Source organism: Fukomys damarensis, unplaced genomic scaffold (genome assembly GCF_012274545.1).
Source record: "Fukomys damarensis isolate Sample0158 unplaced genomic scaffold, DMR_v1.0_HiC HiC_scaffold_36, whole genome shotgun sequence".
Taxonomy (NCBI): Eukaryota; Metazoa; Chordata; class Mammalia; order Rodentia; family Bathyergidae; genus Fukomys; species Fukomys damarensis.
The window spans coordinates 28,438,590-28,461,758 of record NW_022900948.1 but is presented as its reverse complement, the minus strand read 5'-3'; the positions used below and the strand labels follow the sequence as shown (position 1 = coordinate 28,461,758).

General features: G+C 39.7%; 1 protein-coding gene and 1 pseudogene across 1 annotated transcript in view; one reads left to right on the top strand and one right to left on the bottom strand.

Annotated features, from left to right (window-relative positions):
* The first annotated feature begins 8,321 nt into the window (after positions 1–8,321).
* On the top strand, positions 8,322–9,928 carry LOC104872950 (annotated as a pseudogene).
* A 9,605-nt stretch (positions 9,929–19,533) lies between these two features.
* Ugcg (UDP-glucose ceramide glucosyltransferase) overlaps positions 19,534–23,169 on the bottom strand; it is a 31,758-nt gene continuing 28,122 nt past the window's right edge. Inside the window, exons 7-9 of the mRNA XM_010639339.2 lie at positions 22,818–22,904; positions 21,836–22,025; positions 19,534–21,385 (exon numbers count right to left, since the gene is read on the bottom strand). Of these exons, the coding sequence (XP_010637641.1) occupies positions 21,215–21,385; positions 21,836–22,025; positions 22,818–22,904 (448 nt within the window). The 3' untranslated portion in view covers positions 19,534–21,214. The remainder of the gene's footprint in view (positions 21,386–21,835; positions 22,026–22,817; positions 22,905–23,169) is intronic.

The window sequence follows — 23,169 nt, the reverse complement described above, 5'->3', positions numbered from 1 at the left end:
GGCTTATAGTGACTGTCAGTAGAGTTAGACAGTCTTTGTAAGAGGTGGAAGAATACAACAGGGCCATCTGCGTGCTGGAGAGCGGAGTATCTGGCCAAATGCCGAAGGCCTGGGCTTACTACAGAGCTCCACGAGCCCATCAGAAAGCTGAGGAGTCTGCCCGGAAGCTTGGAGACAAATGTCCAAAGGCAATGAAGGCTGCTGCTCCTCTGAAGAAGCAAAAGCAACACTGCCTTCTTCTTTCCCTTTTTATTCCATCCAGGCTACAAGCTTATTGGTTGATGCCACCCACACCCAGGGTGAGTCTTCCCTCTTCAGTAAGCAATCATCCAGACGTACACAGAACTGTGCTAAGCTAATCTGCTAGGTGGTTTTTCATTCAAGTTAACTCTCACAATCCACCCCTTGTCAACTTGACAGTCAGATACGTTTCCTTAAACCATATTCAGTCTCCAAATACAACAACAAATTCACAGTTATGCCTGACATGATTCAACTATCCTTCATACACATGGAAGCTCACTAATTCCCTTCTCAGAATAGAAGGCACATTTTTTTCTCTTGGTGATTTTTACATCTAAGATTTTATAACTTAAATATTGTAATATAGACAATAATTCTCAAGAATTAATATTAAATCAATCAACATTATGTTGTGAAGGAAGAAAATGAAGACACCTGCCTAATATATGTATATATATACATATATTCATATATACATATTATATATATTCATATATATATATATATACATATATGAATAAGCATGTTAACAAAATAGGAGAGAGGATTATAATCCTCATTTCTGTAACTGGTTATGTATTCATAGCTGGCTTTTATAACTACCTTCTTCTACTACCCATTCTGTACTCCCTTGGCTTCAAATTTCTTGGCTGGCCTTGAACTCACTATGTGGTTCAGGGTGGCCTTGAGTTCATGGTGACCCTCTTGCCTCAGCCTGCTGAGTGCTGGGATAACAGGCATGTACCACCATGTTTGGCTTTCCCTTGGGCTTCAGCAAGTGTCTCAACAAGTCTTGGTTCTTTTCCTGGTGGGGTGGTCCATACCTTCACTCCCAAGGATTTTAGGTCACTTGTCATGCTGCCAGGATTGGATTGTTGTTTCTCATTGATCTTAAAACAGGGCACGGTAATGCTAGGAGTCACCCTAAGGGATCTCCTACACTCAAATGTATTCTTCCTTTCCTCTATTTTATGGTAATAGTTCAATTTCACCTAGATAGTATGGGTCAGTCATCCCTTCCAACACCAAAATTCCCTTTTTAGCTTGTTTAATCACAGGCATAAGGAGCCCAGAATGACCAGGAGGAAGTTTTAGCTTCCAGTTCAGTGGAACTTGTTCTTCCTTGTACAAACCTTTCCCCCCACCTGTGAAACTAAAACTTCTGGGCCAGTGGAACATAAGGTCATGAGAAAAGCAGGCAGAAGGGTTAGTCTAGGGGTAATGGTGAGTGACAGAATTCCCACTTCCACCCCTTGATTTCTGGACCTGTGAATCCTGGAGACATAGTACTATATTGGACACATACAACCTTTTAAAGAACTCTGCCTCAGCCCTGGAAGGTACTGTCACCTCGCTGGTGCTGTACGTGCACCTTTGAAAGGCCATTACACCTTTCTATGACTTCAGGTGCTTCTGGATGCTGAGGAGCATGGTAAGATCAGTGGATTGCCTACTCCTCTGGCTGTGAAATGGGTTCCTTGGTCAGAAACTACACTATGTGAAATACCACGATGGTGGATAAGGCATTTTGTAGTCCATGGATGGTAGTTTTTGGTTTTTGTTTTTTGTTTTTGTTACCGGTGATCAAACTCGGGTCCCTGTGCTTTCAAAGCAGGCAGTGGAACCACTGAGCTAAATCTCCAGCCCTACGGATGGTAGTTTTTGCAGAAGCATTACATGCAGGGCAGGCAAATCCACACCTGGAATAAGAGTTTATGCCAGCGAGGAGAAAGCGCTGTCCTTTCCATGACGGAAGTGGTTGATCACACTCAGAGCTATGCTGAATGAGCCCACTGGGCACCTCTTACTCAAACTGACACCAAAATTAACTATCATGTTATATGTTTCCAGAGTCCCCACATGCCTTCTTTCTGCCCTCATCTAATAATGTTTTGAATTAATATAATATTCTTAGATCACAGCTCCTTTTTCTTCAATATTCATTTTCCTCAATATCATTCTTTTGTCTCCCAGAAGGCCCACGTTTTGCTGATAGTCCATTAATGGCCCCTTCCCTTTATCAATGGCTTGTTCTTTCTGTTGACAAATGATTAATTAACCTTTGGAGCTAAAATTTTCAGAGGATACTTCTTGGTGAGAAAGTGCATCTTCCCATTTAATATACCTCAAACTAGGGAAGCCATTTAAATGGAAAGTTATTTTCTTCTATCTTTTACTTTCTTATTCTGGAAATCATGTTACTAGATATTATATCCCCACTTAATTTGCTCTCTATGTCATGTACGCTTCTTTCAGTATTTATTATGTTTTGTTTTGTTTTGAGTTATCAGAATCCCACCAAACACCAATTTGGCTCTCAGAAACACTGATCGTTCTCTTTAGTTTCTACATTGAACTCTAAATTTAGAGAGTGTATTATTCATTCTATAATTTCATTTTTATGCTCTAATTGTAGTGCCTTTAAAATCCTCATTATGTTTTTCCCCTTCATCATGTTTGAATTGAAATTCACTTCTGGTTTTCCCATTAATTCTATGTTAGCCAGATCCTTTGGTCATGCAATTTAGTCTCTTTCCTGAAAATTACATGCTCCCTTTGTCATCTTCTCTGTGATAATTTGTTGAACCAGCTGTTGGAATCCTTCAACAAGAGTATGGGCCAGCAGTAACTGAAACAGGAAGCTGGGACTTTTTGGAGGAGTTTTTGGGGAGCCGGTTCTCTATCTTTAGATGCAAGAAAACTTATTTTTTTCTAGTGCCACCAACATCGATGGAATTGATCAGATTCTCCCAGATATAGTCACAGCAAGAGACAAAGGCAGCCAGATGTGGATTCTCATTCCTAGATGCCAAACAACGAGCTCTTAGCTGTGTCCAGACTCTTCATTTGGTGGCCGTGTTGCTCTAGCTATGTAGTCCTGCAGCTGTACCTGTGTGGCCCTAATGACTACATGGGTTGCTTTGTTCCCCAAATCCCCCAAGGCTGAGCAAGTGCAGCACTGTTGGCCTGAATCAGTGGGACACTGAAGACAGAAAATTCTTCCTATTTCATTTGGCAGCTTTGGTTCAATGTCATTACACACAGCAATAGTATGTTTCTGTTCACCATCCCACCTTGGACTAATCCATGAAAACTAAACAAAAATTTTAGGATCTGATCATATTGGTGACAAAATTCAAAAACTGAAAGTAAAACATTTTTCCTTTCCAGTGAGTTTTTTTTTTTTTCCTGCCACTACATGATCTCTTGTTGGCTAATCAACTGTTTCATGAGGCCTGGCTTGCAGATTCCTGTGTGTTGTGGGAACCTCTGGTGATTACACTTCTACTGGGCTACTTTATCTAGAGATCAATAAAATGATGTCCCATAAGCCTCGAGTCTCTCCTTTCATCCCCTACCCCACTCTTCTATTGAATTATATAAAATGCATCCTCTTGCTGATACAGGATTACTGAAATGTTCTGTTCCTTAAAGAGTAGTAATGTCTGTATCTGAACCTCTAGTAAGCTTGTACTTATAAAGGGAGAGCCCTTGACTTCATCACATGAAGCAGGACACTGCAGTTGGCATTTAAACTGATTCTTATTCATGCTACACTTTGACAACTATTGGAACTACAAAGCCATATGGAAAAAAAAATTTTTCAAATGGCCAGTTCAAGAAAGACCTAGCAGTCCATACTCACTGTTTTCAGTGTCCAGAGTCAGAGACACATGGAAATTGTCTTTGAATTATACAGAATCATTCGTCCATTAAAAGAATAACTGCTGGAAACATTCTAGCCTGGTAAATGCCTCACATGTTGCCCATACATCTTATTCTGGATAATATGCAAAAACTCTGCTCTCAACACCTTATCCTTCAGGTTTTGTAGGTTATTCTTGTGAAAAGGCAGGTCTCAGCATTGAGGTCTTGCAGTTGTTTGCCAGACTTTTCAGGTCAATCCGTTGTCTCTAACATTCTGGGCAATGTAATGGTGGCTACAATAGCACTACTGATAATATTTCAAACAAATCAGATTTATTTTCTCCTTGAACACTAAAATGTTTATTCTCAGCAAGGGCTGAGGGTCAGTTCCCTCAGAAAAATTGTACAGTCCTCGGCATCAGATTGTAAACAATGCTTTGTATCAAGCCTTGAAGGAAGGGGAGTTACTGTGTTCACTGGGCAACCAAACTTTCATTTTTATTTAGTTACCAGAACCTAGAACTTGAGATAGGTATCATAGCAACACAAAACTTTTATGAGGAATGTGACTTTTCATCTGCATTACCTCCTTTAATCCTCACATCAACCCCATGAAGTTCACACTGGCAACCACAGAGGTACAATTTGTATGGGAAGCAAATGGGGATGCTGGAAAGTGCATTCAAGTCAGGCTGGAAAGTCTGTAACCTTGCCACTGTGGGATGGGCTGTATGTGTTCCATTATGGGTATGCACATGCTATCTTTATCTGCCCATTCATACCTCAATGAAAAGGACTTTATATGAGTCCTCAGTTAAGAGGTTGGGACATGAAATCAAGTAAATTATTGATCCTCCCTGACATTCACAATCTAAGATGAACACAAACAATCAAAAGGGCAATTAAAATGATTAGTGTGCTAAGTACAAGGGCAGTGAGATACTACCTAGATACTGAGATGCCCCTGCGAGGATCAGTCAGGAAAACCCCTGGAAGAGCTGGCATGAGATGAGTCCCAAGGGCAGAGGGGAGTGGTTAGAAGAATTAGGGGGTGAGTGGAGGAAGCAGCATGCACACAGGGCCAGAGCCAGGAAGGCCAGACATCAGGAAGCCATAGGAAGGTTACTATGAGTGTTTATGTGAGTGGGTTGGGGAAAGACCAGAGACACGAGGCTGGTACCTAAAATGGATTCTTTGCCCTGAGAAAAAGCACAGGGTTGAAAGCCACACCACACATGAAGGTTTTTTTTGTTGTTGTTGTTTTTGCAGGGCGTACCAGGGATCGAACTCTGGTCCTTGTGCTTGCAAAGCAAGCAGCAGCACCACTGAGCTAAATCCCCGGCCCACATGAAAGTGTTTTAAGCAAAGAGGCAGCAAGGCCAGGGTCTCTTGATAGGCTGAAAATACCAATGGCCTTGACTGCAGCTCTGCTTCAGATTGGAGGTCCTTGGGTCAATCAGCCGTGGGTCTGCAAACCTGCCGGCCAGCATGTGACCAGAAAATGTTTGAAAGGATTTATGAAAATATTACATCCATATACTCTAGGGTATAAATGACTAAAGCTGACTTTTTAAAATGTAGAAACTATTGACTGATTATTATCAATCAAATAAATTTAAAATGTTAAGGAAATGCCAGGCCCATAGGGTTTTACAAATAAATTCTTGGAAATTTTAAGAACCAGAAGGTTCTGTTCTTGGACAAATATATATAGATATAGATATAGATATATCTATATCTATATCTATATAGATATAGATATATTTTTTTGAGAAAATAGGAGAAATAGTTCAATTGACTCTGCTGTTTGCATAGCCTAACTCTCAAACCAAGAAAGTAGATTATAAAATACTAGCAGAGTTTAGAAATGTATTTTTAAAAATATGTACAGAATCTGTTACTTAAAAGCTGAAATGGCTTGTTGGGAAATACAGAGGAAAATCACATTTGAGAAGACTGATCTTTGATCTGAACTACTTTCTTGGGGCATTTAGTTGGACAAATGATTATTTCCATGCCTATCCCATCTTGCCTTTGAGACATATTACCCTAAATACAAAGGGTTTAGAAAAGCGAAGGGTTCTGTTTGGTCATATTAATATTGTTTTATATGATTAAAATGAAGAAATGCAGAATAAGTAGTAATGCATTATCTAGATCCTCATTTAAATAAGATTCAGAATTGGAAGAAATTTCAGTGGCGAAAAATACCCACAAGTATACTCACAAAAATACTAAATATTATCACCATTTTAAAAATCCATATATCTAAGCAATGGGATCAGAAAAAAGAAGCCCAGGTTTTTTTTGTTTTGTCCCCACCCCATGCCCCTCCCGGCAAGCCTTTGTGTTGAGTTTTGGGCATGCCAGCCCCTGTAGATTGGGTTTTGCTGTTATGCAGAGACTCCAGATAACCAGCAACAAATCCCAAAACAAACAGCTGAGGAGCACTGAAGGATGTCAGGAAGGCCTGCTCTAGAGCCATTTGCAGAACAGGTTCATCATGCGGTGAGAACTTTCCTGGATGGCCACATTTCTCCATCCACTCTGGACATCTGAGGCCTGGTAAGAACTTCCTGAGGAGATTAATGGCTCAGAAAGGACTGGCAGCAAACAGAGCCTCTCCAGGACCTAAAATCAAGACACCAAGGAAATAATAATGTAGTGAAGAAAAAAAGAAACACAGTTCTAGGAATCAGGAAGGAGCTGACAGGAAAACTAGAAACTACAAGAGAAGCTGGAGAAACTGGACAGAACACAGAGAAGAAGAAAAAAAAGCCATCTGGAAAGCTACCAGGGCTCCTGCGGAGGAGGACTGATCTCTGCTAACATAACAAGAGGCGGTCCCAAAGAGAGTTGGCAACTCCAGGGAGAAACAACTGACTGGCCCACAGCACTAGCCCACAGAAAAGCCCATGGTTATTGTAAACTGCAAAAACAGCATGAGGTTTTACTCTGAAAGTAACTCCATCTGAATGGCAGACTAGCATTGGAGAAGTAATCCAGCACAGCACCTGCCATACTTTCACTGAATTACTGTTGCTGATTTCATTGCTATTTCCAAGGTGGCACATTGTTGATATTAACTTTTTTTTTTTTTATGGCATGTCAAATCTGGTTTGTCTTTGTGTCACAACAATACTGTAGCTCATTACTAGTGAAATGGACAATGAACCCTTCCCTCCCCAAACTAATGGAGGTGGTTGGATCTTGGTACAGAGGCAAAGGTCTATAGTTGGTCACACCCAGAATGCCTCACTGGAAAGCAGACACTAACTAAAGAGACACCCCCCCCCAATGCTAGCAACAAGTCTTTCCACTATAATTGACCTGCAACCCTCACCACAAACAACAAATAACAAAACAGACAAAAACAAAACAAAACAATAGAAACATGAGGGCCGGGTGTGTTGGCGCATGCCTGTAATCCCAGCACTCAGGAGACTGAGACAGGAGGATTACTGTGAATTCCAGACCAGCCTGGACTACACAGTGAGTTCCAGGTCAGTCTCAACTACATAGTGAGACCCTGTCTCCAAAAAAAAAAAAAAAAAAAGAAAGAAACATGAGGAAAAAGGCAAGAAAATGCCTCTCAAAACTCCTAATTTTCCCAAAGCTAATCCATGTGGCATGGATGGGGAGCAAATCAACAGCCAAATAGGTAAATTATACAAAGTGGCAAAAGAGGATACCAACAAAGAAAGACCTCAAATCAATAAGGTTTTCAGCCAGCTCAAAGATGATAGAACTAAACAGATAATAAATTTAATAAAATGATCAGTGAGCTTCAGAAGATATGAATAAAAAGCTTGCTGAGCTAAAGACAAAAATACAAAATATGAATGACCAATATAAAGAGAAATAGTCCATAAAAAGGTTCCAAACACAAACCCAGGAGATGAAAAATTCTATGAAAGTTATGAGCAGCACATTACCAACACGAGGACAAACTGTCAGAACTAGAAGATAGAGTTGATGCAGGTGACCATAATAATCAGAGATATCTTCAAAACAAGATGAGAACGTGGAAAATGGATCCTAAACAATGCAAAGAAGACTAAGATTAATTGGAATTAGTAAAAATCAGAAGACAGCATGAATGGCATAAAAAACAGGTTTATAGAAATTAGCAGAAAACTTTCCAAGTATGAGGAAACAATTTAACAAACAAGAGAGGCACATAGAGCATACAGACAGGATCAGAAAGGATATATATAGGATATATAGACAAGATCAGAAAGGAACCTCTCCACAACAGATCATAGTCAAGACTCCAGAAATCCAACTCCAGGACAGAATTTTACAAGCTGTTAGAGACTTCTGGTGTCCTTGGTCCCAGGGTGTGGCAGGAGCGAGGCTGGGAGAGGTGCGCATAGAAGAGGCTGGGGTGTCCCTCACCCCGGCCCCTTGAGCCAGGACATGACAGAAATGTGATAATGGATCATCATGTTTCTACTACCAAACCTCGAAGAATCCAAACCAGAACGTCATTCACCACAAGGAGCGTCAGTGGATCACATCAAGCAAGGCAGGTACCGCTGGCACCGGAAGAATGTTTTCCCCAACTTCTCAGTTGTCAACATTGAAAAGCCTCCTTGTTTCTTGCATAAATTCTCACCTGATGGACACTATTTCATTGCCTTTTTTTCTGACCAGACTTTCCTCAAAATCTATGAGTACCAGAATTGCCAGGCAGCAGAGGACTTTCTACAGGACTATGAGGGGAGATCCTGTCTAATGGCAGTGAGCAGCAGTCAGTTAACATCCAGGGCTGGCTCTTTGAACGCTTTTTCATCTTGCTGCACATTACCAGTGTTGCTGCCGGCCAAGGGTGAGCACCTGAACTGGGGGCAGCCTTTACGCCGATGACTGCCGGGTGTCATCGTGGGCTCTGCAGCCTCTCTCCCGGAGGAGCCTCACCCTCTGTTCTGTGAGGTGTATCAGAACAGCGAGTCAGTCACCCCAAACCCACGGTCCCCACCAGAGGACTCTTTCTTGTGTATCACTGACCTCCACACTGGACGCTTGTGTGATACACGTACATGAAAGTGTGATAAAGTGGTTCTGTCATACAACCAAGGGCTATCCTTGTATAAAAACATCCTGGCCATCTTGTCTGTGCAGCAGCAGACCATCCACGTCTTCCAGGTGACCCCCGAAGGCACTTTCATTGACGTGCAGACCATTGCTGCTTCTGCTGTGAGGATGACCTGCTCACTGTGTCGGCTGTCTTCCCTGAGGAACAGCGGGACAGTCAGACAGGCAAGGCCAGGCCCTTCAGGGATCCGTTCATCAACTCCCTGGAACACCAGCTGCCAGCTTATCTGTGGTACCGGGCAGAACAGGTTGGCAGCACAATGGCCAAGAGGAGCTTCTTCCAGTACTTTGACCAGCGGTGGCAAATGCAGCTTCTGGACGAAAACCATCTGTTTATCAAGTACACCAGTGAGGGTGTGGTGACGCTGCAGGTCACAGATCCATCTCAGGCATCTTTCTTTGTGGTGTACAACATGCTGTGTTTGAGAACATGTCAGAGGAGCTTTTGGAGCTCTTTGAGAATTTTCATGATCTATTCCGCAATGCTCCTCTGCACAGTGAAGTCCAGTTTCCCTGCTCAGCCTCTAGCAACAATTTGGCAGTGCAGATCCAGCACTGGTTGAAAAACACAATTATAAACACCAAGTATGGAGGGCACACGGAGGCAGTGTGCCGGCTGCTGGGTCAGCTGCCCATCAGTGCCCAGTCCTGCAGTGGCAGCCCCTACCTGAACTTGTCCCGCTTCAGTTATGATGACAAGTGGGTGTCGGTCATGGAACAACCCAAGACCTATGGAGACCGCCCTACCAGGTTCTATGCCCAGGACTCTGGCCTGCTCAAGTTTGAGAACCAGGCCAGCTTACTGGGCCGCCCCATCAACCACACAGTGCGATGGCTCGTTGCCTTCACCATTCGCCCCTTTGAGCCTTTTGCCATTTCTGGGCAGAGGACTAACACAGTGTATGTTGTCAACTTCTACATGCGACACCACTGCACGTAGGCGCCTCACCACGGCCACGCTGTCTGGCCTTGCAGGTCTTTGCCGGCTTCTTTTCTCAGTGGATTCTGGGACAGGAGTGCTTTCTGCTTGGCTTGTCCGGTGAGCTCCTGGCTGATGTGCCAGAAAGTGGGATGAGGGGGGGCCTCGGCCTAATGGGACTTCTGTTATTAACAGTACTACTGTGGTTCAATTTAAAGTCCTCTTGCTTTTTCACTGTGGGAACGCCCAGCATTAATTAAATCCATTCAATTTCTGTTTATTTAGCATTGTATTGCTGTGAAGATAAAAGCATTACACCTTTACCTCTTTCATTTCACTTTCTTGGCATTATGGTTTGTAGTCAGAAGCAGGTAAATCTCATTTACTCATGAGAGCTGTGTATGTCCTCTCCACTTACCCAACTAGCAGGCCTATCTTTATAGGAAAAAATTGAAGTCTTGGTATTTTCTTACTTAAATATTTTTAAAAAGCTGTTAGAGAAAAGAAACAAACTATTTAAAAAGGTAGGCACATTAGAAGTATAGCAAATTTCTCATCAAGAAATTGCTGAGAGCTTAGAGAGAAGTGTTTCAAGCCCTAAAAGAAAACAACTTCCAATCCAGACTAATACATCTTGCAAAACTATCAAAATTGATGGGGAAATAAGGTCTTTGAATGATAGAGTTCTCTAAGAAATTCATGACCAGAGAATCAGCACTCCAACATATTCTCAAGAATGAGATAATAAAGCAGCCAATGCCAAAAAGTCTACTGGAATGAAAATACTAGGTAAGGAGAGCAGGCAAGCAGAAGGGGGAGGAGAGAGAAAGAAATCAGCAACAGGAAAATAATGCAATGACAGGAAAAAGTGGACACCTTTCAGTAATACCTCTCAATGTGAATGCTCTTGACTCCCCAATAAAAAGACACAGATTGACAGGTTGGATTAAAAAACAAAGCATACTGGTATGCTGCACTCAAGAAACATTTAATCCAAAAACATTTCATAGACTTAAAATATCCAATGCAATGGGAGCGCCAAAACAACAAAGAGTAACTATCTTATTTTCACACAAAGTGGACTTCAAGCCAAAACTGATTAGAAGAGGCAAAGAAAGTCATTGCATACACACTAGTTAAGGTAACAAACAGGAAGAGATAACAATCACAAATACGATGGTACTTTGACTTATGAACTTATTTCTTTCCACAATTCTGGTTGCAGACTGAATTGTTCATGAACTAAATCAAATTCAATGGTTAGGTTCAATGTTGACCTTATGGAGAAATTTGTTGTGGTTCAAAACCAATTTGGGTTGCGAAATCATGGAAAGAATTAAATTCGTGAACAGACATATCACTGTATACACCCACTGAACATGGTGCACTCAACTTAATATTACAAGCACTACTGGACATAAAAGATCAGGTAAACATCAAGATAATTTACTAGGGAACCTTAATACCCCTCTATCACAGGCAGATAAACTAGACAATAAATCAGCAAAAAAAAAATGTCAGAGCTGAATCACACAAACAAATGGACTTAATGGATATCTATACTGTTCCACCCAACAAGAGAATGCACATTCTTCTCAGCAGCACGTAAAACTTACTCCAAAATACACCCTATGCTAGCTCACAAAGCATGTTTAAATAAATACCAAAGCATCAAAATTATCCCACGCATATCATCAGATCCTAGTGCAATGAAACTAGAAATCAATGTCAAAAGAAATCACAGAAATTATGCAAACACATGGAGATTAAACAATACATTCTTGAGTAAATCACAGAAAAAAATAAAAGAAGAAATTAGACAATTCGTAGCATCAAATGATAATGTTAGGACAACATACCAGAACCTATGGAATACAATGAAAGCCATCCTAAGAGGGAAGCTTATGGCTGTGAATGCCCACATCGGATAAACAGAGCAAGTCCAAATAAATAATATATAATGATATACCTCAAGGTCCTAGAAAAGCAAAACAATCCAAGCAAGCACAAAGAGGGAAATTAGAAAGATTAGAGCAGAAATGAATTAAACTAAGACTAAAAATGATACAAAGGACCAATGAGTTGGTTCTTTGAAAGAACAAATAACACAGAAGCAAGACATGGTGATACATGCCTGTAAAAAATCAACCAACCAAACAAAAGAAAATGAACCCTCAAATAAAGAAACAGCCAATCATCAAAAAGGGGAAAAAAGACCCAAATCAGCACAATTAGAAATGGAAAGGCAAAATCACAACAGGAACAGCCAAAATCCAGAAGATTGTTAGTAACTACTTCAAAAACAAGGGAAGGAATACTGCTGAACTCATTTGTGGAAGCTATCATTACTTTGATTCCAAAATCAGACAAGGATTAGTCATCTCCCAAAACCCTCACTGTGACTGCATGGGTTTGGGGGGACATCTATATATAAACAGTAACACCCTTACAATCCAATCACCTCTCAATAGCCAAAGTTCTTGGGGGACATCTAGTATAAGCCATAACAACAGGGCTGCACAGATAGTTCAACATACTCCAATTAATAAATGTAATGCATCACATAAACAGAAGCAAGAACAAAAATCACATGATCATCTCAATAAATGTAAAAAAGCCTTTGACAAAAATTCAACATCCACTCACTAAAAGCCCTGAAGAAAACAGGTATGGAAAAGACCTTATCTCAATCTGATAAAAGTCATTTATCATTAACCTACCTCAAACATTATATTAAATGGAGAGAAACTGCAAGTTTTCCTCTAAAATCAAGAAAAAATAAGGATGTCCAGTGTTACCAGTCCTGTTCAATACAGGGCTTAAAACTTTAACCAGAGAAATCAGGGAGGAGAAAAAAAAGATATTTATAGGAAAGGGAGAAGTCAAATTATCCTTATCTGCAGACAATACTATTGTTTACACAGGAGACAAAAAATTCCACCAAAATACTCCTAGAACTAATAAATTCAATAATACAACAAGACACAAAAATCACACAAAACTCAATAATATTCCTGTACACCAACAATGAAACCACTGAAAAAAAAGTAGGAAAATAGTACCATTCATAGTGACATCAATAAAAATTAAATACTTGTGAATTAATCTAATGAAGTGAAAGACCTCTATAACAAAAACTATAGTTCGCTAAAAAAGGAGATCAAAGAGGACATCAGAAAATGGGAGGATACAATTTGACTAATAGTGTCAAAATGGATACATCTCCAAAACTGATAGAAGATTAAATGCAACCCTAATCAAAATACAAACAGCATTCCTCACAGAACTAGAGGAAACAATCCTAAAACTCATGTGGAATCAGAAGAAACTCAGAATAAGCCAGGCATGGTGGCACACGCCTGTGGTCCGAGCACTGAGGAGGTTGAGGTAGGAGGATCACCGCAAGTTCAAGGTTAGCCTAGGCTACATAGTGAGCCCGACACTGGCCTGAACTACATAGCGAGACGCTGTCCCCAAAAACCAGAGACCTAGAAGGGCAAAACGCAACCCTGGGCAACAAGAGCAAAGCAAGAGGAATCACAATCCTGGATTGAAAGTTATATTATAAGGCTACAATGATTAAAGCAGTATAGTACTAGCACAAAACAGACATGAGGATCAGTGGAACAAACAGAACATGAAGAAACAATGCCCTGCCATCTGATCTCTGACAGAGGAGCCGAAGTCATATGCTGGAGAAAAGATAGCCTCTTTAACAAATTGCTGAGAAAACTGTCTATCCCCGTGCAGAACATTGAATCTAGACCCCAATCTCCCACCATGTACTAAACTCAAATCAAGATGGATCAAAGACCTAAATGTTAAAACAGAAACAATCTGCTGAAAATTAAAACTTCTAAAAATTAATTTTATTGATATACATTTGACATACATAATGACCACGTTCATCGGAAGGAATGTTCCTGTATATAATATATTTTATTTTCCACCATCCCTTTCTTCAATCCTTCTTCCCTTTCCTCTTATAGAATTTAAATTTCTATTGTTTTCTTTCTTTTTAATTTTTTATCCCTATTTCCTTCCTTCCCTCCCTCTCCCTCCTTTGTTTCTCTATCCATTTGAACATTTTCTTCCTACTTCACAATATCTATCATCCATTTTGGTCCTAATTTACCCTTTGGGTTTCTCACAGAAGAAAAAGTGCAATATTTAAACTTGTGTCTGGTTTATTTCACTTGAAGCTATGTCTCAGCTGGGCGTGGTGGCGCTTGCCTTTAATCCCAGCACTCTGGAAACTGAGGCAGGAGGATCGCTGTGACTTCGAGACCAGCCTGGACTACATAGTGAGTTCCAGGTCAGTTTCAACTACATAGTGAGACCCTGTCTCAAAAAACCAAACAATAAAATAAAATAAAAAAGTTATGTCTCAAGGTGCACCCATTTACTGAAAAATATCTCGAGTTTACCCTTTTTATGGCAGAGTAGTTCTCCACTGTATATAAAAACATTTTCTTTATTGATTCATGTGTTGAATGATGCTTTTACCTCTTTCAGGAAGATACCTGGAAGGGGAAGAGCTGGGTCAAGTGGAACCTCTAGTTTCGGTTTTTGGAGTCATCCCCACACTGATTTCCATGTTGCTTGTACCAATTTACACTCCCATCAACAGTGGAGCAGTTTTTCTCCCCCCACTACCCTGACAGCATTTGTTATTGGTTGATTTCTTCATGACAGCCATTCTTTCTGGAGTGAGATGGAATCCTAGTGGGGGATTTTTGGTTTTTTGGGGTTTTTTTTGTACTGAGGATTGAACTCAGGACGTTGAATGTGTGAGGCAGGTGCTGTACCACTGAGCTAAATCCCCAGCCCTTTAGTGTTGTTTTAATCTTTATTTCTCAAATGACCGGTGATGACGAACATTTTTTCATACATTTATTTACTATTTGACTTCTTCACATGAGACACATCTACTCATTTCATATGCCTATTTTTGGATTGGGTCTTTAAATTTGGAGGGTCTGATTTTTTTAGTTCTTCATATATTCTGTAGAGGCTTTTTTTTTTTTTTTTCATTCCAGGGATTGAATTCGGGTCCTTGTGTTTACGAGGCAGGTAGCAAATCACTGAGCTAAAACTCTGGCAGTTCTTCATATATTCTAGATATTACTTTTTTGACAGAGTAGTCGTTGGTACAATGTTTTCCCCATTCTGTGGGTTGTCTCTCCACTCTAAAACAGGTAAAACTCTTGAAGACATAGGCATAGGCAAGGACTCTCTGAACAGAGCCCCAGTGGCACAGTAACACCAAAATCAACAAATGGGATTATATCAAATTAAAAAGCAAAGGAGACAACCAACAGAGTGAGGAGACAACCTACAGAATGGGAAGTTTTTTTCTAGGGAGTCCTTGACCATAGAATATATAAAGATAAATATATCAATAGATAGAATATACAAAGACCTAAAAAGAATTAGACTCCCCAAAAGACCAAATCAAAAAGTGAGCAACTGAAATGAATAGACACTCTTCAGATGAAGTATAAATGGCCCATAAATGCACGAAAAAATCTTCACCATTGCCGGCTACTGGAGAGACACAAATTAAAACACCAAGATTCCATCTTAACCCAGAGAGAATGGCTATCATCAAGAAATCAAATAACAACAGAGAAAAATGAAACCTTTTCTGTTGTTGGTGGGAATGTAAACTAGTACATGCACTATGGAGGTCAATATGCAGATTCCTCAAAATACTAAAACTAGAAATCACACTGGACTCAGCCATTCCCTTCCAGGAATCTTCGCAAAAGAGTTAGACATCATATTATAGTGATACATGCATTCCCGTATTTATAGGAGTACAACTCATGACAGCTAAATCTTAGAAGCACCCTGTAGGCCTATCAATAAGTGAACGGGTAAAGCAACTGTAGTATTTCTATACATTGGAGTACTACTCTACATAGAGGATAAACTTGAGTCATTTGTAGGAAATTGAATGCACCTGGAGACCAGAACATCAGGAGAAATAATAAATCAGACCAAGTTTAGTAGGAAACGGAGACAAATCTCATGCATATGAAGATGGGGCTAAGTGGTGGAAATGGGGAGTTGGGGAAAGCGGGCGTAAAAGAGAATGAAGATGTGTATGTAAAACTCCCCACAATGAATGTATTGAAAACATATACTGATAAAAATTTTAAAAAGAAAAGAAAAAAAGCCCATGTCAGAAGTTAAGCAACATAAAAATAAGCAAGTAAGAACAAAATAAAAACGTGTACTATGGGTCGGGCTGGGCAGCCCTTGAGAAATTCCGCTTCTTGAAAAAGGTAAGTCAGCATTATTTTTTTAAAATTTAATCATCTGTATAATCTTAGAAAGTGCTTTAGTATCTGTCATTCCAGATAGTAATAAACTCAGGCTCAGAGGGATTAAGGAAGTTGCTCAAAGAAAGGCCCACAGGTACCAACAAGTCTAGTTTAGCGCAAGGTTTGGCTACCTCTCTTTTTGGATTGCTGTTCTCCAGCTTTCTCTCAGCCCTCCCTAGTTGGCATCCGTCTTTGCCTAGCACAGTCACGGTCTTCAGCCATCAGCTCGCGGAAATGAGCCCTCCCTTAGGAAGTCCTCACTTCCAGTCCCACTCTGCTTGCGTGCCTCAGTTGCTGCACGGCTGACTGGGCTCCTCACCCTCTCACCTCTGTTCCTCTGCTGAGTATCACGAGGGGAGATGACAGAAATGCCAGGGCTGATGACAAAAGCTGAAAGCAGCAGCAGCATGATTGCAATGGGAGGCGGGCAGGCAGCGGGGGTGGGGGTGGGGGCTGGTGCAGACTCTGGTCGAGAACTGGTTTAGTTTCTTTGAGACAGGGTCTCACTATGTAGTTGAGACTGACCTGGAACTCACTATGTAGCCCAGGCTGGTCTCAAACTCACAGCGATCCTCCTGCCTCAGCCTCTCAAGTGCTGGGATTACAGGCATGCGTCACCACGCACAGCGAGAAGTGGTTTAAATTAGGTAATTACAAATTCATACTATTAGCCTGGATGTCTTGATGACTAATAGCCTGCACAGATAATCAAGTCTCTGCCAACTTTTCCAATTAGGAAGGGTTTGTGATTCTTAGTAATCTTGCTGCTTGTGGATCAATTAAAGACGTTATTTCTTACTTGCTTTTAGAAAATGCTGATAGTGACATTAAAATGCCCTGCAGCCATTTTAATAAAGCAAGTTATTTGTTAAATGCATTACCTGCAGGGATGGTTCATTATTTTGCAATGTCTTTCTTTCCAACAAAATGAAGCTGACATGGTTATGAAGAAGCACTAGACAAAACTGACAAAACTTCGGAAGGATTGAACTTTTATTCACTGAATGTAGCCCTGTGGTATGTGCTAATCTCTTATACATAATGCATGTAAAGCACTTTACCATAAACTAACTTTATAGTGATTCATATTCTTGTTTTGCAGATTTGGATCTGGTTCTCTAGGACTTTTATGAGTTAGAATATAGATGGGTTATTAAACTGTTTTATTTTTTAAGGTTTAAGGTTTTTTTTTGGTGGGGGTACTGGGGATCAAACTCAGGACCTTACTACACTTGCAAGGCAGGTGGCAGAACCACTGAGCTAAATCCCCAGCCCTAGGTTTAAGTTTTAAGCCTGTTAAAGGCAGAACTTCAGTGTTATCCTGTCGAGAACTGTTCGGCACTAACAACTGATGTATACAAAGGGTGCTCCCAGCCCTCCCACCAAGGCCATAGCTAACTCATCTTTATGCTCATAACTCAATGAGCACCTGGGTTCTTCACGTTAAAATATAGGTGAGGGATCTTCCAGGTTTGCCTAACCATATTCAACTATTTGTTGATTATTTCTTAGACCTTAGCGTTAGCAGGAACGAACTTGTTTGATGGGTAAAGAGCTAGTAGTGGGCCCCCTGGAAGTCCACAGCCAGATCCCTTTTAGAGCCTTGGTCTGTCATGCCTTCTATAGCAGAATACCACAGACCACATGGCTCATTCTGCAAGGTAGAATGGTAGTGGCAGATTTGACATCTAGTAAGGGCCCACATTCTGATAATCAGATGGTACCTTTTTTTTTTTTTTTTTTTTTTTTTTTTTTGTCTTATGCGCAAACTTGTGTGTTGTGTTTTTTTTTTTTTTTTTTTTTTTTTTTTTTTTTTGGTACCAGGGATCGAACTCGGGTCTTTGCACTTGCAAGGCAGGTGGCGGAGCCACTGAGCTAAATTCCCGGCCAGATGGTACCTTCTTTCTTGTCACGTCCTCAAATGGAGAAATGTTCTCAGGGTGACTTAACGGCCTCCTTCCTAAAAGCCCCACTGAAATACCCTCACATTAGAGATAGGTCTCAACAAGAAATTGGGATAGAACACAAATGTTCAGTCTATAGCACATTCTTTCTCCCATGTGAGATTTGTTCTCCAGTTTGCTCCTTATGGGCTGGTGGTAAATAGGCTTGGGAATGCCTCTAGCTTAGGAGGAGCCTGCCTTGAACAGTGGGTTGGGTGCAGCTTCATCCATTTCTCATTTAGGTCTTAAATGGCAACAAGATCCCAGGCTTTCACTTGGGTAAACCTTTCCTAGCCATAGGAGTGGCAAGTCTCAAGGCTGAGTTCAGGCTATGAGCCCAGAGGAGAGGGGCCTAAGGGATCACTCGGTCTTTTCCAGATGTAATTAAGGGCCAATGATTATCAGAGTAGAACCAGGAGCAGAGTTTAGGTTGCAGGCATCCACAGTTTACAAAATGTTCTAACAGGTGATTGTAATATGTGACAATGTAGAAAAGTCCCACTTTAAGTCACCTGTTGCACAGATAAGGGGAGATTTCAAAATTACCACTTGTTAGAACTCTTGCAATAATTCTGATATGAACAGTGAAACATGTTACATTACTTATAAAACAAAGACAGTAAACAACATTCTTACTGTTTGGATTGTATTCCAATTTTTATTTTTTGAACAAAAAAACAGAACAATGGTTTTAAATAAAACATGGTATATTCTAGACACTTTTAAAAAGACAGTTTATTAAATGTGGACTTCTACAGTTCTGTTGTGATGCTTCCTTCAACATTTAAATTATTTATTACCATTTTATAGTCACTCCAAACTTGATAAACAATAAGTCACTCTGTCTGCTTATGTGAAACTTCACTTTAAGGAACTATTCCACTACCACAAAAAACACATACAGAACAGTCATTTTTAAAAAAATATTTACAGAACATAAGAAGTCTGTCCAGCCATTTTGGTTTTGTTGTTGCTTTGCCCATACTGAGATCAGCAAAAAAGCTAAATAAGCAAGATTTCACTTCAGCAGTGCAAAGGATGGCATCAACCAAACTTCATTAAACAGAACAAATTTAAACATGATTAGCAAAATCCAACTCCTGTAAGAGTGATTTAAAAGAATAAGGATGCAGTGGGTCACAACTAGACTGGTTTTCACTGTTCAACCTTCCTCAGGGAACACTACCCATTTCACATAAAAAGGAATCTGCATCCAAGCCTTTGTTTATGAAGAATATGCCCTTCAAACAATTTCATCATAAGGCAAAAGAATCAAAAAACAAAAAACACACACAAAAAAACAAAAAAAAACCAAAACAAAAAACAACAACCAAAAAAAGAAAAGCACAGTTTGGCCCAGAGAAAAACTTTAAATGTGTATAACCAGTATATACACATTTATAAATATATTGCAATTTAAATCATGTAGTCATCAGACAAATGAATTGGCTCAGTAAAGTGGAAGTGTTTTCTAGTTATTGCTACTCTGCTATGCACTACCCACTGACATGGAGCTGTAATAATTTAGAAAGTGAAGGTGCCACATTGCCAGTGTTAGCCCTGGCAGTGGGCTTCGTATGGACAACACGCCACCAAGTCCTGAAGAAAAAGCAAAATACCAAGTTAAAAAAAATAAAAAAGGAAAGAAAAAAGGCTTTTGCACTGTCCCTTACATTTTTGCTTATTTTTTTAAAAAACAAAAACGAGTCCAGTTCACCACAAGTTAAGCACAACCTGACAAGCAAGTTTAGCCGTACGACGGGGAGAGAAGAGTGAAATTACAGCATGCATTTACAACTACTGCTGACTTAGTCTATTTTGTCATACAAACTGGAATACAAAAACCCAATTTCATTAAGACTAGACTATCATAGTTTTAAAAAAACACACAGTAGACTTAGTTAGATATTGATTTGTCTGAAGAGTAAAACTCATCCTGCCCCCTTAATACTCTACTATGATTTATTGATGGCTAGAATATTTACTTACTTAAAAAAGATATTAAATACCTGCATCATGAAATTACATTCTTATTAACAATAAGACATACTGTGTAAGAAAATAGCTCATGTGTGAAATGTGTCTGAAATGCATTTTTCCTTACAACTATCAAAACATCCACTCACGCTAAAACAAAATCATCCCCAATCTTCCCCCCTGAAAAAAAACTTAAGGAAAGATGGGGTGGGGGCTGGGCAAGGAGCAGGGAAGGAAAGATTTAGCTATACTAATTACAGCACAGTGATTAACAATGGTTCAAGACAGAACCAACAAGAGTTGGTCAAAGAGATGCCTTCAATACATGGCTACAATTAAAAACCAAACTCGGCCACTTTTGGTTCATTGTAGTGAGACCAAAAAATATCTCTCACAGGCTCATATAAATACTAAACTCCAGCTCTATTATTATTTTTTTAAAGTTTTTCCCATTAGTTTTTGCAAGGCCTAGCTACCTTATTACAATTTGTATTTGTTCTGCAACAACTACAAGAGGTAGGCATAAAGCATGAAAAAGTTTCTCAGTTAGTACCTCGTGGTGGGCTGTTCAATGCACAATACCACCCACTCTAGACAGGAAAGGTCGGGACCTTCCAGTCTTTTCTCCCTCAAACGAAGCTGCCGCTGCAGTCACCCCACCCATATGCACCCTAAAAGTGTACCCACGAAGAAGAAACTTTCTCGACTGAAGGATACTGTCATAGTGTTTGCTGCAGAGCATTCATGTATATGTATATATTTATTTGTTTAAAAAAATAAACAACAATTAAAAAAGAAAAAACAACCTGGGTTCCCAGAACCAATTCTCTTGATTCTCTACTTCCACGAAATAAAATGTTTCATTTGGCCAAGACTACAGATGTGTTTGTTTGTTTGTTTGTTTTTCACAGATGCACGTGCCATGCAAAATAAATTAAAGGACAGATACCAAAACATACATGTGATAAAAACTGTTGAAGGTAGATCTTTAAAAGCATTTATATAAACATAATTTATAATACTTTTCTCCCCCTGTATATACAGTCACAAAGCTATGGTTATACATCTAGGATTTCTTCTGCTGTGCCTCCACAGCGCAATCTATAGCGACCAGTTCTCCAGCTTATCGTGGGGTCCCACAACGCCGACAGAAAAATGTATATTGTCATGGATTCCCGAATGAACCAAGCAACTGCATAATCAAGCTTTGAAAAGCACAGTGTGCCACCCTAGGAATGAAAATAAACAAGAATTAAATTGCTTGTAGGCAGGCTAAAGACACAGATAAAAAAAATGAAATTTTTGGATTTCTTTCTACATATAGTCAGCTTCCTTAGGTAATTTAATTGCTATGCAACACCATTTAAGAGAATGTGAATTATTAGTAAAACCAGTTTTAAAATAGCAAACTATCTTAACACATTCCTGCTTTGAATATTTTTTCATTCAATATCATTTTCTTGGAGCTTTACTAAAAGTGACTGTAACCAAGAGAAAGTTGCAAACCAAGTTAAAGGCCACACCAGCATTCTACTAGGGAAAATAATTTTTCAATCTGGTATTAACTTTCAGTGGGAAGTTGAAGAATGATTCAGGTAGATTTTCTCCAACGTTTTCAAAATTAAAAGAGTTTTAGTTTCACCAAATGATTGCCAAGCTTTTCATGCCTTGCCACATACCTGGACACCCCTGAGTTGAATGTAGTCAAATATAAACCATGCCAGACAATGACACATGAAAAATACCATGATATCCCATCTGAATACATGGTGGGCTGCCCATCCAATAATTAAACTGGCAACAAAGCATTCTGAAATTGGCTCACAAATTATTGTAGCAGGAAGCATGTTAATCCGCAATTTGGTCCACCTAAAAAAATAAAAGGGATTTTCTTTAAGACAATAACCTGGTAACGAGGTTAATCAAATTTTCTCTAAAATGATCAATCTTCTACCTTTTTATTTTATAAAATCTTTTCTCTTTAAAAAGGTATGGGGGGTTTGGGCTGGGGACTTAGCTTACAGCCTGCCTTGCAAGTTCAAGGACCTGAGTTCAATCGCCATCTCTGGAACCAAAAAAAAAAAAAAAAAAAAAAGGTTTGGGTTTATTTTGATGAATTTCGTCTCTATTTTTTTTGGTACTGGGTATGGAACTCAGGACCTTAAACTTGTGAGGCAGGCAGCAGCACCACTGAGCTAAATCCTGGCCCTCTTCTCTATTTTTATTTGGTACATATAAAGAAGTCTATAAATCCATTTGTATGCCTTATATTCTGGTAAGTACAGATTATAAAATCTGATCAAAGGGCACAAAGTCAGGAAATAGAGGAACAGCATATAAAAAAGTCAAGAGATCCAACCCAGGCATAATGAATGGCATATTCCTGTAACCCCCCACTACTCAGACTTCAGTTTTTTAATACAGGAACTTAAAACTATTTTCTGAAACTAAATTGAACAAAAATCTGACCTTTAGATATATCTTTAAAATTATGTTAGACCATGTAAAAATTACATCCCTTTTTGTTTTGTTTTGTTTTGGTATCAGGGATTGAACTTAGTACCTTGCACTTGGCAAAGCAGGCAGCGGCACCACTGGACTAAATCCCTGCCCCCCCACCTCATTTTTTAAAAAAGTATGATAAGATGACAGCTGATTTACCTGATCATTCTGGACTGAAACTGAGAAATTGAGTATGAACCAGAGTTTTGCATTGCAACTTGAGTGGACATTGCAAACCTCCAACCTCTGAAAATGAAGATAATTATAAAATTATCTATGATGATGAACACATACAAGCCTGACTGGACATATACTCATTAGTCATGGTAAGAGGAAGCAACTGCTGGTATTCAGGGCAAACTCAGTCTTTGGTCAGGATTAGCACACTACTTATGATCATCTGAGCAATCACACTGGCCCAAGATAGAGCCATCTATGAGGGGAAGAAGCACAGTCATTCTGAAAGTACTTGATGAACAGAGTTCTGTATTGAAGAGTTTAGTCTCTGGTC